The 16,155-nt window shown below is 40.9% G+C and overlaps 1 protein-coding gene across 2 annotated transcripts in view; it reads right to left on the bottom strand.

Annotated features, from left to right (window-relative positions):
• Positions 1-10,935, bottom strand: part of LOC122656137 (hydroxyacylglutathione hydrolase 2, mitochondrial-like) — a 108,100-nt gene extending 97,165 nt beyond the window's left edge. For both annotated transcript variants that reach the window (XM_043850586.1, XM_043850585.1), the window contains exon 1: positions 10,864-10,935. In XM_043850586.1, the coding sequence (XP_043706521.1) occupies positions 10,864-10,911 (48 nt within the window). In that variant the 5' untranslated portion in view covers positions 10,912-10,935. The remainder of the gene's footprint in view (positions 1-10,863) is intronic.
• Between the last annotated feature and the right edge of the window lie 5,220 nt (positions 10,936-16,155).

Raw genomic sequence — 16,155 nt, 5'->3', positions numbered from 1 at the left:
CGGACACTGACAAATGAAAGATGGAAAATAAAAGAAGAGAGATGAAAGTAAAAGGAAAGAGGCACAGCCCAGCAAGTCCGGATCATCACAGCTAAATGGGGTCTGCTACATGTATCCTTGCCCTCCAATAGGTTCTATCCGAGGTCATACTTGATACAAGGCCTATAGTATGCATGTCCTTCCTCACAACTTCTCCTATGGTCATTTTAGGCCTGCCTTTAGCTCTTTTAACTCCTTCAAGCAGGATCATATCACTCCTCCTTACCGGGGCATCCCTAGGCTACCGTTGAACGTGACCATACCACCTCAAATGACTCTCTCGGAGCTTGTCATTTATCAGGGCAACGCCCAAGTCAGCTCTAATGTGCTCATTCCTTACTTTATCCTTCCTAGTTTTTATGCACATCCATCTTAACATCCTCATCTCTGCTACACAAAGCTTCTCAATATGATATTTCTTAACTGCCCAGCATTTTGCCCCATACATCATAGCCGATCATACTACAGTCTTATAGAACTTTCCTTTAAGCTTTAAAGGAATACACTGGTCACACAGCACTCCAGACAGACTTCTCCACTTCAACCATCCCGCTTTAATTCTCTGCGAAACATCATCCTCTATGTCACCTTTTTTATTTAAATTGATCCCAGGTATCTAAAATAGTCACTTTGCGGTAACTCTCTTTCCCCAATTCGCACCATGTCAGTAACCATCATAGAATGACTACAATTACACATCATATACTTTGTCTTCGTTCTACTAATCTTAAAACCTCTTGTTTCCAAGGTAGATCTCCAAAGCTCTAGCTTAGCGTTAATCCCTGCCATAGTTGATAAGGCATCGCCATCCAGGTGGATTTCTTGGTATCGAACCAGGTTCTGACACTTATTTATGCCAAATATCATTTAAGTAAATGTTTAATTTGTTATTTCATTTACTTAAGATATTATTCATTAGGGGCACTGTTCTCTGTGCTGCAGCTCAGTCTGCGCCCAGGGACATGGGGGTAGTCGCAATGACCACCCTGCCCCCTGCACAGGCTGCCCATGTGCCTGGGCGCAGGCTGCGCTGCGACACAGAGAAATACCCCTCTATTTGAATCCAATAAAAATAGTTAAAAATTAAATTCCAAAAGGATAAAAAGTCGACCCCCCCAGTTTAAGAACAAAAATTGGATTTTTGGCAGTAGGTGAAATTTTCAACTTTCTAACGTTGGAGTTTTTTTCAAATCTAAAAATTCTATAAATCTAAAAATTCCATAAATCTTAATCTTAATATGGTAAAACATAACTAAAAACCAAAAGTGCGGTAAAATATTCATTTGTTTTGATATCTAAAAAAATATTTTCATTCAGAGCAATTTTCACAGCATTCGCGCACACCAAATAAGGTTTAACCGAAACATAACTCCTTCAATATAAATCAGATTTAAGCAATCTTGGATTTGTTGGAAAGCTGGTTTTGTGTTCTACCTAATACAAAAAGTCTCATGTAAAAATAAAATCATTTGATAAATCAAATTTCTTAGAGAACAAGAACATTTCTCTAAATCGAGAACAGATTAATTTTTTTTTTTATATCATAATTTCTAAGAACAGTATAAGCCAAATGTGAGATTAGGTATACCTGAAAATGACCAATTCCAAAAACATATAAACCAAATGTGTGCTTTGATTGTTTCACACTTATAACTGATATATTATAAAAATAATATTGGAAGGCAATTTAGGCCGCCTAGGCGCTTAGGGAAGATCTCGAACACCTTAGATCGCCTAGCGCCTTGACAACATTGATCCCTGCTTTAATCTCATCCACCAGAACTATATCATCGGCGAAGAGCATACACCATGGGACCTCGTCTTGGATTCTCTTGGTTAGGTCGTCCATGATAAGCGCAAATTGGCAAGGGCTTAAGGCTGATCCCTGATGTAGCCCGATCGTAATTGGGAATTCCTTGCCTTGACGTCCCACAGATCTCACACTAGTCACTACTCCCTCATACATATCTTTAATTACATCCACACAAATACTCATATATAAACATAAATACTCATATATAAACATATTTATATAAAATTATCATTGCTATATTACATAGTCATTAGTGCATGCCTAGGCGGGTGCATTGTCGCCTAAGCACCTCTCCAACGCCTTGGTCGCCTTGACAACAATGGTTTTTTGTACCACCACATCCCAGTCAATACCATTGAGGACCCATACTACCAAAACATGCTTGATACCGTAGGGAGAGCTAGCCTAGGAGGCTAGGAGTGAAGGGGCCCACCGCTTATGAGCTAATAAATGTATACTTTGACAAGCAGAGCGACGAGCTTGCATATTATATTGACAACTTAAGCCATTGTGGGCGGACTACGTTGCCATGTGATATGTGATAGTTGGACTGGACCACTAGACAATCTATTGTCAAGTTCATGGTGTGTTGTGATGGTAGGACACTATATTTTTTAAGTTAATGGATGCATCCAAGGACAAAAAAGGATGCAAAGTACAACTACAAGCTGCTGAACCAGGCCGTAGACAAAGAGGGGGTAGATAATGTGGTGCAAGCAGTGACCAATAATAGCGGTGACTTCAAGAGGGCGGAGGAGAGGTTGATAAACAATAGCAGGTACTACTTGTTTTGGACTCCCTGTGGCCACTGCATCGAACTCATGCTGAAGTACATGGGAAAGAGGTCCATGGTATAGAATGTGGTTGAGAGGGCAAGCAAAATGACCACATTTGTTTTCAACCATGGATATACTCTCCAGCTATTGAGGAGCAACTATGGTTGGGATTAGGTCCGACGCAGCTTGACACAATATGCCACCAACTACATTGCCCTAAAGAGCTTTGGAACAAAGATGGTTGAGCTTAGTTAATGTTTGCATCAAATGAGTGGGGTAGTTGGAAGGAGTCAGTGAGCTATTCTGTCACAAGGTAAAGATTGTTATGCTACTGCCTACTGGAGCTAGTGACGAAGGTGTTGAGGTTTGTTGCTTTCGAGAAGCCTACCTCAACACACCTATATACTGGTGTGGAGTTGATGAAGGAGCATGTGCAGGCAACGGCATCACCTACTAGCGGGCAATACTTGAATATCATCAATGACAGGTGGGACGGCCAACTAATGCATCCATAGTTGCCAAGGCGTCACCTAGGCGTGCAGGCGCCTAGTTGGTGTCGCCTTGATTTTGGGCCCTCTCCAACGCCTTAGGTCGCCTAGACACCGTGATAACTATGAATGCATCCATTGCACAAGGCAGGTGAGTTTTTTATTTATCTACAAATAGCCAAAGTACTTTACATTTAAAATCTCAATATTGAAATTTGAAAACTTATGTATATCATTTCCATCCTTATCTCAATCCCAATCACCAATAGAAGCACAATCTTAGGATGAATAAGGACCTCATTGATGCAATGAAAGAGGTGGTGGCACAGATGGAGCCAAACCCATCTATACAAGCACGGTACAACACTGAGGTGAGACTTGTACTTTGTTAAGTACTTGAAAAGGAATATGGTGATGCTAACATCACTCGATCCTTAAATGTGTATGGATAAAAAGCTTCAGAGATGCCACTAGAACTTTTGGCTGCACAACTAACAGGTCTCATCAAGAGACTACTATTACAGGTAGGTCCATCACCCAATTGTCTTAGTTCAATATACATATATGCCAAGTCCCAGCACTTAACAAGAATCATCTTAACGATCGATCAAAGTAAAACATGTTCTCTAGATGTGAGCGAAATCAAAGTACTTTTTTCCTTATACACTCCAAAAAGCAGAACTGATTGGGTCATGAACAGCTACAAAAGTTGGTCCATGTGCACTAAAGCATGAGGCTAAGGCGCAGCACATATAGATGGGCATGGTGATTGACACCAACCCAATCGATCCCACCAACATTTCCAGGAGGATTCAAAAGAGTAAGATCTCCTCTACAAATGGGTGAAGGAGTGAGTGCCCGTATATTGAATGAGCCTAGGTAATGTAGAAGTTCAACTAAGAACCACTCTACAGTAGGATCGATGATAGGCCAGAATGGATCATCAAAATTGATATTCAATTGCTGGACAGAATAGGAGATCGATCACTTTGTTCAGCAGCAAGCATACTCATAGATTGCAGAAATTGTAGCAGATCACACAATGAAAATAAAATTATAAAAAATAAAAAATAAAAAAAAAGATAGGATAGAAAAAGGATAGTTTGGATTGAGCCTCTCACTCTCTCCTGGGTCTCTCACCCACGGCCTCTCATCGTACCTGTCTCTCACAGGAGTCACAGCTACATGGCTAACAACCACTCTTTTTATCTCATCGTTGGCTGATCAAGACAGCCTCTTGCCTTTATTTATAACTAAAGCATGATTACAAATAGTAACTCCCCTTTTGGCAATTGGGAGGATTATAAAATAGAAATTAAATCTAACTAAAAGGAAACAAAGGACAGAAATAGAAACTTAAGAGAATAAAAACTTCTAAATAAAAGCTAAGCCTACTTTCTAAATCTAAAATTAGAAACTAGTACTATCTTGCTAAAACTGAATTTAGAAACTATCTAATCTCCTATTACAACCAAACTGAACACTAAAAATAGAAACAAGGTAAACTAACATAGTTAAACAAAAATAGGAACAAAGCTGCCCATATCTTGTACTCTATGCAAGCTGTCTATATGTGCCCCCAAATCACTGTTCGCGTGAACAGTACCACATAAACAGCAACTCAGTACTGTCCATGTGAACAGTAACTTTTTATTTTAATTTCTGTCTTGGTCCCTTCTCTTCCTTCATGCTTCTATCTGGAGTGGAGCTGCTTTATGTGATGCTCCATCAAACCAATACAAACCTACCACGTCATCAGACCAGGCTGCCTCTCATAGCAGTTGAATCCCACAACTACACTGGGCTGGTTTTGGGGCTTCTTTCTGCGGCTACACATGGACCTGTGATCTACATCACTAGGGTAGGCCTAACTCCAAATTCCAAAATTGCAGAGCAGATGATTCCTTTTGTCGATGCGTTGTCACATGACAGGCCAATTCACTCACAAACGCCATGGCCTTTTCAATTCCAACCGAGCTTAGGAGATGATGAAAAAGTGATGCAGTTGAATAATGGATCTGCAAGTGATGGGCATAAGAGAGAGAAAGAGAGATTGTACAAATGGCAGAGAAGAGAGAAAACCCAATTCATTGGGGGAAGAGAGAGAGACGACAAACTCAACTCAATAACTAAACTAATTCTATTCCATTCAATCAAATTGTGGGGTCCTTTTAGCCACTACAATGTATTTGTAAATAAAACAAAACAGAAACACATAGACTCCCCTGCATGAGCAATAATAGGAATAACCTGGACTTACTTAGACTCTAACAAATGAAACAAAAACAGACCAACTAATATTCTGTCTTTCCAGCCGATGCTAAGGAAGAGTCCATAACTGATTTAACTATCTAAAAACAAAAGCCAAACTAATAAAAGAAAACTCCCCCATACGCAAACTATGTTGGAGTACCATAATCTATCTAAGTAACTAAAATAAAATAAGAAAGATAAAGACATCTTAATAGCAATAAATAAAAAGAAATAAGAGTGCTAAGTTAGCCCACGATTTGCTGAATATACGATTCCAGAAAATCTGGAATTCTTGGAGCCGTAAGGTGTTGCAGGAACTCCCCAAATGGGCCCCATGATTTGGATAAGCTTGGGTTAATCTAAACTTAAACCAAGGCAGGTTTGAACCATCATTTGAACCAAACCGATCCTGCATAATTCCCCCTTGTTTGAAAAAACTCACCCTTGAGTTTCTCTAGAACAGGAGGATCTTCCATGCATGATCAGCATCCATCCTCATTGACCCAATGAAGTCGATAATCAAACCATGATCCAGCTATAAAAAACACAGCAACAAGGAATCTGTTGTTGAAGTCGCAATGTGGAAGCACAAATTTGACTGGTTCGATCAACAGACCAACCAGTTTATGCTCCTCCATGGGAGGCTCTCCAATGCTAACTGGAGCCACTTCGTCTTCCATTGTCGGTGGCTCGTTTCTTGCTCTTCCAGCTATTGTTCAACGACTTGTAAAAGTTTCTCAAAAGTCAATACGATAGGATGTGAGCAGTGATTGGCCCTCAAAATTCCTTAAATTGTCGCCAAATCTCTTCAAGACTCACTTCAACCTTTTGCAAGTTCTCTTGTACTACTTGAAGTTGTTAGCACACAGCAACCAAGAGGGTAGTATCCTTTGTATCTACAGCCAGGTTTGGCTCTGATACCAAGTTGATGAAAATCGATTGATGGATCTGCAAGTGATGGGTTGAAGAGCAAGAGAGGTCATAGGGATGGGAGAGAAGGGAGAAAAGACCTAATTCATTGAGGAGGAAGAGAGAAGAGAGGAGAGAGACAACAATCTAAACTCAATAACTAGACTAATTCTATTCCATTCAATCAAATCGTGGGGGGCTCTTAGCTATTACAATGTATTCATAAATAAAATGAAATAGAAACAAATAATGAGACTCCCTTGAGTGAGCAATAATAGGAATGGAAACCAAAACAAACTAATATTCTCGCTTTCCCGCCGTTGGGTAAGGAAGAGTCCCTAGCTGGTTTAACTTTCTAAAAACAAAAGTCAAACTAATAACAGAAAACTCCCCCATCCGCAAACTATGTTGGAGTGTCCTACTCTAACCAAATAACTAACATAAAGTAAGGAAAGATAAAGATAACTTAATAGCAATAAATAAAAGGAAATGAGAGCCCTAAATTAGCCCATGATTTGTTAAATATAAGATTCCAGAAAATCTGAAAATTCTTGGAGCCACAAGGTGTTGAAGAAACTTCCAAACTGAGACCCACAATTTGGACATGTGGGTGAACCAGAACTTGAACCACTGGTAAGTATGAACCACCAGTTCAACCAAACCAAACTGGTATACGCCATAAGTTCAGATCAGAGGAAGAGAAAGATAGCATGGATCTAGACTCTCCAATTACGAGCTTGTTTGACACTATTGGAGGTCTGAGTCATGAGGAGGATAGTGGATATGGTGGGTATGGGCAATGGCGTGCACCCTCCTTGTGGGTATGGCCAGTAAATTGGTGGCTGTTCATTCCCCATCGAGTCTTAGGCTCAATCAAGAAGTGGGTCTCTTATGGAGAGCCTCTTGTCATACCCGGCCACCAACCATATATGCCCGCTTCGCCAAGCAGATGCGGCGAGTCCACATGTACCATCGTCGTCACGGCCTGGTGTTCCATCCCCTAGATTGGGTTTCTTTGCATATGTTGATGATTCCACCTGTAGGACTGTTGTGCTGAAGTTTGAAAGATATTCAGACAGAGAGAGGCATAGCATCATTTGTCAAGCAGTCCAAGCATTCATTTTATCGGTCCCAAGAGTAGATCAATCTAGTAGTGATGCTTTTGACCCTCCTTAGAACTCTATGTGGTATTGACATAGGGCCGTACCGGTATAAGTGTATAACTTAGAATATTGAATATCAGAAACATAATTGTCACGTCGTCACAGCGATCCAAGTCATTGGAGGGGTGCCTAATCGATATATCAACATGTCGCCCACCATGGCGTTGCCATGGTGATCATGTCGACCATGTTTTATTTTTTATTTTCTCTATTTTTCATGTCATTTAGTATGCTATAATATATACCCTATAACATCAAAAACAAAAATGAAAGTGTACTACTAATCTACTATGGTTTAATTCATGAAAGTGTAATATCCATTAGTGTATATGAATTATGAAACCATGGATTAGCCTATCAAATAATCAATAGCAATAGTCTTGCTGATTATAAAGTTGAAAACAAAAAAACAATGTAAAAGAACATAATTTATATTGACTTATTGAGTGAAATCAGTGAATACTAGTAATAAACAGCCTATCTAACGATTGTATTTCTAAGTAAATAGTTCACTGATTTCAGAAAATTAGAACTTAGAAGGGGAAAGAAGAGACAGTAAAACAGGTACTGTATTCTGGTTGCAAGGAAACAAGAAAACAGAGCTAGTACTTGCAATGCAAAGAAACCAGAAAACAGAGCAGGTACTGTCTGTGTGTGTGTGTGTGAATGGCGACTGGTGAACACCGTGAGGCATGAACTACTAAGTCACTGACTTTAATAAATCCCTCCCCCCATCTCTGTCTCTCGACTCTCTCCTTCTATCTCTGTGAGTCTGTGTGTGTATGGCTATGTGCAAGGGAAGAAGAAAGAAAAAAAAAAAAAAAAAAAACCCTTCTCTGTGACTGTGTGACACTGGCTGTAATAACTAAATAACTAATAAGTAATAAATCCCTCCCCCCTCTCTGTCTCTCGACTCTCTCCCTCTGTCTCTGTGTGTGACTGTGTGTGTGTGGCTATGTGCAAGGGAAGAAGAAAAAAAGAAAAAAACTGAAGATTAAAAGTGAATACCTGAATATTACACTAAGTTACTTATAAAAAAAAAAAAAGGGAGAAGAGGAATTGCTGGAAGCGAAGAAGAACTGAACTGAATTTTTTTCTCTCTCTCGCTGGAGTCACTGGCTCACTGTGTGAGTGTGTGTGTGTGCGTGAGTGAGTGCGAAGAAGAAGAAGAAGAACTGAAGGCAAGAGTTGCCAGAGGACTGGGAGGAGAAGAAGAAGATGAAGTGATGAACCAAATAAAAAATAAATAAACAAATACTTACCTGTAAGCTGTAACCTGCTTGAAGAAGTTTCCGCCTGCCGGAGCCGTAGAAGGAGGCCGAGAGCCCTAGAGTCGCTGGTCGCTGGAGGGGTTCGAAGAAATCTCACGATTCTCTCAGTCTCTCCTATGTCGATTTCTATTTCTCCCAAGGTAGGAGTTAGGGTAAGTCAAATAGTTAAAAGGCATTTACTAATGTTTTTTATATTTTTTATGTTAATGTGTATTGCAGGTGTAACTTGAAATACACATTAATGAAAAGGCATTTAAGCTCTTACATGGTTTAAAAAAAAATAAAAACCATAGGTTTTATGCACTCAAACAGGAATATCAGGTGATATGGACATATATCGTGGTATGGCTTTGATGGCGGCGTCATGGCGACGCCATGGACTCCATATCGGTCGATATATGTACATCTACCATATCGTTGGTCGATATGTACCTCTTCCCACCGCCAGGACGCCATGACAACTATGATCAGAAACATTTGGCAATTTGTACTTATTGTTTATGATTATACATTTTGACAATGGAAGCAATTTATGTATGAATGTAATGTTAAATGATTTCACATTCTGATAAATGCTTGCTAATTTTATGAATCTTGATTCCTAATGCATATTGCCATTGTTTTGACTGAATGTAGTGTGTTCTAAGCCTAAATTCTACATAGAATAGGTTATATCAGGCAAAGGATATAGTAAACTACGTTATACACTAGAAAGATTGGGTCCAAAGCCTAACAACCACTTTGGGGTTTTTTTTTTAAGAATCTAATGATTCAAACATGTGTAATTTACGTTTAGATAGACAGTCCTTAAAGTTTCATGCAAAAATTCCATTGTTTAGGGCACCAAAAGGACATTTCTGTCTATTTCAGTGAAATTTTGCCCCATTTTGCCGAAATATTTTGGTTTCGGCAAGGGGCGAAATGCGGTACCCTGCCAAAATCTTTAACCTTGACTCCCAGAAATAAGACCTTTGCCACAAAACACCCAACACAAACCAAGAATATAATTTTAAAAACAGAATGGCAACCCAACAGCCTAAAACAATTAAAACAACCACTCAAGACCCCCATGTTCCCGAACCATAAAAGCAACAAAGACATCAGAGGACACCCTGAAAATTTGCAGCCATGTTTCAACCTTTCCGAACTCCTTCAGCCCCAAGTAACAAAGCACTGAATTCTAACCACCCTGCCAATTCTTCTGATCAGAGTATCTGCTACAGAAATGACCCTCTCCTAGCAATGACCTTAAATTGTTAGTAGAAGGATATGCAGCATCTCGCTACATTTGTTTTTCCTTCCTTTTCTTTGACAAAACTTAAGAAAACCTAAACTTAAAAATAAAAAAAAATAAAAAAATAAAAACACACAACACTAAAGAAGGTACTTACACTGAGACCTTGATCTCCAAAACTATTTGAAACAAAAAGGAACTACCAACTAGTCCAACATTCAAAATAAATTAACGTGAATGGAAAAAAACTCTAGTTCTGTAAAGAAGGATCCTTTAAAAAATAAAGCGTCTTCATTCATTTCCTAAATTCCAATTTCTCTTTCTCCAACCTTCCTTTTTGCATGATGTAAACAATTTAAAATTTTAATTTATTCAATTCCAAAATGCTATAATCTTTTGCCATGTCTTCAAACTATTCCACTATTTCTTTTCATCAGTGTGAACTTTTAGAAAGGAAGATCACAAACAACAACTACACTCTCTTCTCTCAAACTGTTTATTCCAAAATTATCCAAACTCCACTCTTTCTCAAAAAAAAAAAAAGTTTGCTCTAAAACCACATTGTGACAACAACACAAGAAGAAGCGGCAACAGGGTAAAAAAACAACAGCAAATATTTCCAACCGAAGTCTCAGAAATGTAATCAATAAACTAACCAAAAATTCAGACAATGAACAAAAATAAAATTTCAACCACCGAGGAATAAAGAAAAACGTTGACTGTTTTTAATGAAAATCACGGGTGCAGCAAAGGAACTTGTAGAGGAAAAATCAAACCAAAAACAAGGAAAGAGGAACACTAACAGAGAACATAGATTAGGATCATATTACTTTGACCAGAAATAACTGAAAAAGCCAAACTATAAAATAAAAGGAAATGGAGGAAGAATTTGAAGCAGGAAAAGAGAATAAACACACCTTTGTGCAGGGCAAGTAAGCCATGGCAGATGAGGCTTTTGCAAACATCAGAGACTACTGAGAATGATTTAGAGTTGTGCAATACGCGTAAAGAGCAACCCGCGTACACAGCGAGTCCGTTTTCTCAAAGGAAGATGCCCGCTTGTTTTGATGTTATAGTGTAGGGGAGAGGGTTTCGGCGTGCAGATCATTTCCCCTACGGGGTAACTGGGATTTGGGGATACGAATAAAAGGAATCGTTGTCGTTGTAGGAAAATTATCACCTCCAGTTTGCTGACCGGCCTAGTTCCTCAGTTCCTCTAATAGGGGGATGGTGGACCCCACCCGGGTAGGGTGTTTGGGCATGGGTAGAGAGGTCATTTCAGCCCCCCTTTGCTAGAGGAACTGGGGAACTGGGCCGGACAGCCAACTGGAAGTGATAAAGATCCGTTGTTGTAGGATGAAATCTCTCACGCTGAGCCAATGACAGCAACAGAAGGTTGGAGGGTTGAGCTCCTCTCCAGGGGAGCCCAACGCCCAAGGAGTTCCCGGGGGCATCCAGCCATTGGGTTGTGCCACACATATCCCGATGGCTGATTGGGTGTGTGCCGAGATGTGTGTGGCACAGCCCAGCCCTTGGATACCGCTCAGGCATTCCCTGGGTGCTAGGCTCCCTGGAGAGGAGCCGGATCCATGTTTGGATGCAAAGAAAAGAAAAACATAATAAGATTTTTTAAAAAATATGATGAAACAATGATTGATTTATGTGCCTCTCTCTCCTCAAATTCAAATTTTTTTGAATTTTTTCTTTTCTTTTCTTGACAACTAAAAACACTTTGTATTGGGCCACGTATCAAAAAGGAGAAAGAGTATGAGAGGATATATGATATTGGACCATCAATGACCTATATATAAATTTTAAGGAAAATTGCTCAAAATTGGGTTTGATTTAACAAACTACGTACCCAATGTTTAGTTTAACTTTAGGAGAAAAGTTCTCTGAGGGGGACTGTATCACCCACACCCAAACACATAGAGGGGCGAAATGACCGCCCTACTCCCCATGAAAGGCGGAAATCTCACCCCCATGATGCTAGCACGCACACCGTCATTGAGTCATTAGCCCTCATGCACGCACAAGGGCCACGCTCCCCCCACAGAGAACGGTGACCCTTAACTTTTAATACCCAAAAGAAAGATGTCTTTTTTTTATCGGCAAGTGAAAGATGCCTATTTCAAAACTATCTATTGTTGCCAAGATCCTCCTTCTGTGATCCGGTCTAGTCCAACGCAATCCTGCACCACAATAGAACCAGAAGGGAAGGTTACCACCGAGGATGTGCCCCAAGGGAGGTCCCTCTAAAGCCTAAGTCAAAACTTGGGGTAAAACAACAGTTAAAGGAGGGGGCCAGAGATAGGGATCTGAGTTCCGGAGTCCTGTTTCCCAGTGGCCAGAGCAAGGTCTCCAAGTAGTGGGGTTCTAGAATCTTACCTTCATTCCTTTTGCTCTTCCTCATATATCTGGCTCTACTTTCCAAAATGTCCTTTTTACCCCTTTTTTAGGGTTACATAGTCTCCAAGGCAGGTTGGTGATCCGATTTGGAGACCGTTAACCAAATTGTCAGTATTTGTCAGTGATTGTGCCCTTGGTGGTCCACGTGTAAAGCTCATTTGTGTGTGCTCTTGGTGTAGAATCATGGTTAAAGATCCAGTTGGACCACATGCGTTTCATTCTTTGAGTCAGTTTCCTTGGTCCGGCCTTGTCATACGTGTCTGACTGGCATAGGAAGTTGGGTATGAGCCGTATCATAAGTCCCCCCACTCCTTTGAATCATTTTGAAGAGTCGATGGAGTAAGATAAGGCTCTTTTCAGGAATTTTTTGAAAAAAGTTGTTGGGGTTGGTGTAGTAAGATATTCTCATTTAACAGTGGGGTCATGTATTGTAAGTACCGTGGTCCTCAGGACGAGGGTTCCTTAGCCTCTTGGCGACAAGGATTGAATTCGATGAATAACGGTGTATCGTTCCGATATATCATCATGGGGATTGGGATCATACTTTATAAAGAAATGGAATCGCCGCCTAGGGTTAGGGCCTAGGACCCAATGGGTGTAGCCCTATCCGGGGTTAACGGAAAGGGCTACGTGATTCCATATGGTCTGGTCAGAGATTCAGGGTAAGTAGTCAGGTTACGAGGGTGGGAAGATGTTAGGCACCCACCTCGCCCGGATAAACCGGTCTTTCTACTAGATGCTGGTTTTCGAATATTCTTCCTTAATAATATATCCTATACTAACATGTAAGGCTAAGTTATGATGCACTAATCATGACAAAGAAAGAAAAATCATTTACTATGTACACTAAAACGAGTTACTTTAATTGTCTACATTATGCCAAAAATAATAAGAAGGAAAGATACAGATACCTGTCAAGAAATACACAAAATAAACGAAAGCGTACTGAGTGCGATATATGTGATGTCCCACGGCTCAGGTGGAGACGGACGATCGGCTTGTCTCTCTCTTATCGGACAGGGTAAGGACTATATAAGATGGGTTTCGCTACTCAAACTTCGGGCAGAGTAACGGCTATATAAGGGATTCTTGTTATCTGTATACAGATAGAATAACGGTTGTGAAGGGGGTTTTTCGTTATCCGTACACTAACGGGATAGCAATACCCAAGAGCATAATCGCTCTATGCTTGGATGGGTAACCAAAGGATCTACCCACGTCGAAGAACTCCACTCACTCACATACTCATGAGGGAAAGACAGAGGAAAAGAGAGTGAAAAGGGGGCAAAACAAGCCCTGGAGGGTCTCCTTACCCGAGAAAAGCTTAAGAAATGAGGGAGGGGGGACCCTCACCCTTGGCCGGATAAGCCCTCCACGGCATCGTGGAGATGTCCACGACACCGTGGGGGACTTTTCCACGGCGTCGTGGGTGACGTCAGTAGGCTGATGTCACACCCCTTCATAGCGCCATAGAAATCAAGTACACGTCCCCACGGTGCCGTGGGAAGGAGCCCACGGTGCCGTGGGAAGGAGCCCACGGCGCCGTGGGGGAGAAATGCCATTTTTCCTTATTTTTTGGGTTTTTGGCTCCCTTCTGACTCTTTAGAAAATTTTTTGTCGGGTAAGGAGACCCTACACCCCCCGCAGGGGGGCTGCCTGCCCCCCCAAACCCCCAAGGCCGGCTAACCGGCTAGCAGGACCGCCGTGGTGGGGGAGGGTGAGCAATACCTCCTTTAGCGTTTAGTAAAAGGGTCTGATAAGTCATTTTAGGGATGTTAGGGTGATTTGGTTCAGATGTAGGGACAAGAGTCCTTCTTGAGAGAGATACTGATGTCTGTTCGTGTCCTATTGTCATCATCGTCGGGGGGTGACAAAATTCAGTGTCTACAGTTTGCCCCTCTTTAGCCGAGGCTTGTGCCAACAGCCGAAGGGTAAAGACAAAAAACCAACTAATTTTGTCACCAAGAGCATGTACTGCTGAAGCTTTGCTCAAAGGCGGCAAAGTTGCCAAAACAGGTGGTTAATCATGATGAATCCTTCGATAAATCTCAAAATAAAAATTCGGGAATAACCAAATATTTATTATGTGAGGGTAATATGGTACCACTCAACCAAAGTTGCCAAACAGGCAGCTAATCACGATGAAATCCTTCGATAAACCTCAAAAGAGAAACTCGGGAAAAACCAAATTTGAGGGTAATATGGTAGCACTCAACCAGAGTTGCCAAACAGGCTGTTAACCGCGATGAAATCTTTTGATAAAAAAAATCAGGAATAACCAAATCTTCATGATAATACCGATCATTCAGCAACTCAAAGTAATTTCATTCCACACTCTTTTATCGGGTGACCCATCCGATCACACGTCTAAGAGTAACGATCTTCATTCTGTCATTCCGCACTCTATTATTGGTGACCCATCCGGTCACTCGTCTAAGAGTAACGGTCTTCATTCTGTACACTTCTGGCAAGTGACCTTTCGGTCTTTTACCTGAGAGTAACAGTCGACCCGAATGGTCAGAAATCAAAGACTCAGATGGTCAAGAATCTTTTGCTAAATTTTGAAGAATCATCTGTTTAAATCTTGAAAAAGATTCAAATGGGTTGAAATCATTCGCTAAATCTAGAAAAAGATTTAGACGAACTAGAAGTTAATGAGGAAATGACTCCACTTAACCGATAGAGAATGTATGAGGGTGATATGCCACAGCTTGACCAAAAATCAAATTTTGAGGGTGATAAGGCACCGCTCGACCAAAAATTAAGTTTTGAGGGTGATAAGGCACCGCTCGACCGAAAATCAAGTTTTGAGGGTGATACGACACCGCTCGACCGAGTATCAAATTTTGAGGGTGATACGGCACCGCTCGATCTAGAATCAAGTTTTGAGGGTGATACGGCACCGCTCAATTGAGAATCAAGTTTTGAGGGTGAGCAAAAAAATCTTATCTGAGAGTCAGAGGACTCGACTGATCTGGATTATGAGCAAGAGGACTCAATCGGTCTTGAGAGCAAGACGAATTGATTGTTCTTAATTTATCTTGAGAGCAAGAGGACTTGATTGGTTCTTGAGAGCAAGAGGGCTTGATTGATCTTAATTTATCTTTGAGAGCAAGAGGACTCGACTGATCTTGGTTGGGAGCAAGAGGACTTGATTGATCTTGGTTAGGAGCAAGAGGACTCGACTGATCTTGGGTGGGAGCAAGAGGACTCGATTGATCTTGATTGAGAGCAAGGGGACTAGATTGGTCTTGATTGAGAGCAAGATGACTCGACTAATCTTGATTGAGAGCAAGAGGACTCGATTGATCTTGGTTGGGAGCAAGAGGACTTGATTGATCTTGATTGGGAGCAAGAGGACTCGATTGATCTTTTGAGAGCGAGAGGACTCGACTGATCTTGGTTGGGAGCAAGAGGACTCGACTGATCTTGATTGGGAGCAAGAGGACTCGACTGAGCTTGGTTAGGAGCAAGAGGACTCGACTGATCTTGGTGCTAACATCTTGAACAAGAGTTAGTATGATTCATGATAGATGATTGGAGTTTATGTATGAGGACTTTTCCTCAACATTTAGGGTTTTTCCCCTTTTTAGGGCCTTTCTTGAAAATATTTTTCTTTTAGGTTTTTTTTTTTTTTTTTTTTTTGTTCTACAGGGTAAGACTCTCCTGATGCCGACGAAGTATTGTGGTGCAGAGAAGGTGCTCGCATGGTATAAACATCATTCTATCGATGATGGCACGTGGAAAGCCACTCTTCAGTCAATCTAAGACAATGGTATGGCGTACTTATAGCCGATCTG

Source organism: Telopea speciosissima, chromosome 3 (genome assembly GCF_018873765.1).
Source record: "Telopea speciosissima isolate NSW1024214 ecotype Mountain lineage chromosome 3, Tspe_v1, whole genome shotgun sequence".
Taxonomy (NCBI): domain Eukaryota; kingdom Viridiplantae; phylum Streptophyta; class Magnoliopsida; order Proteales; family Proteaceae; genus Telopea; species Telopea speciosissima.
The sequence above is the reverse complement of the archived record's forward strand: the minus strand, read 5'-3'. Positions and strand labels throughout refer to the sequence as shown.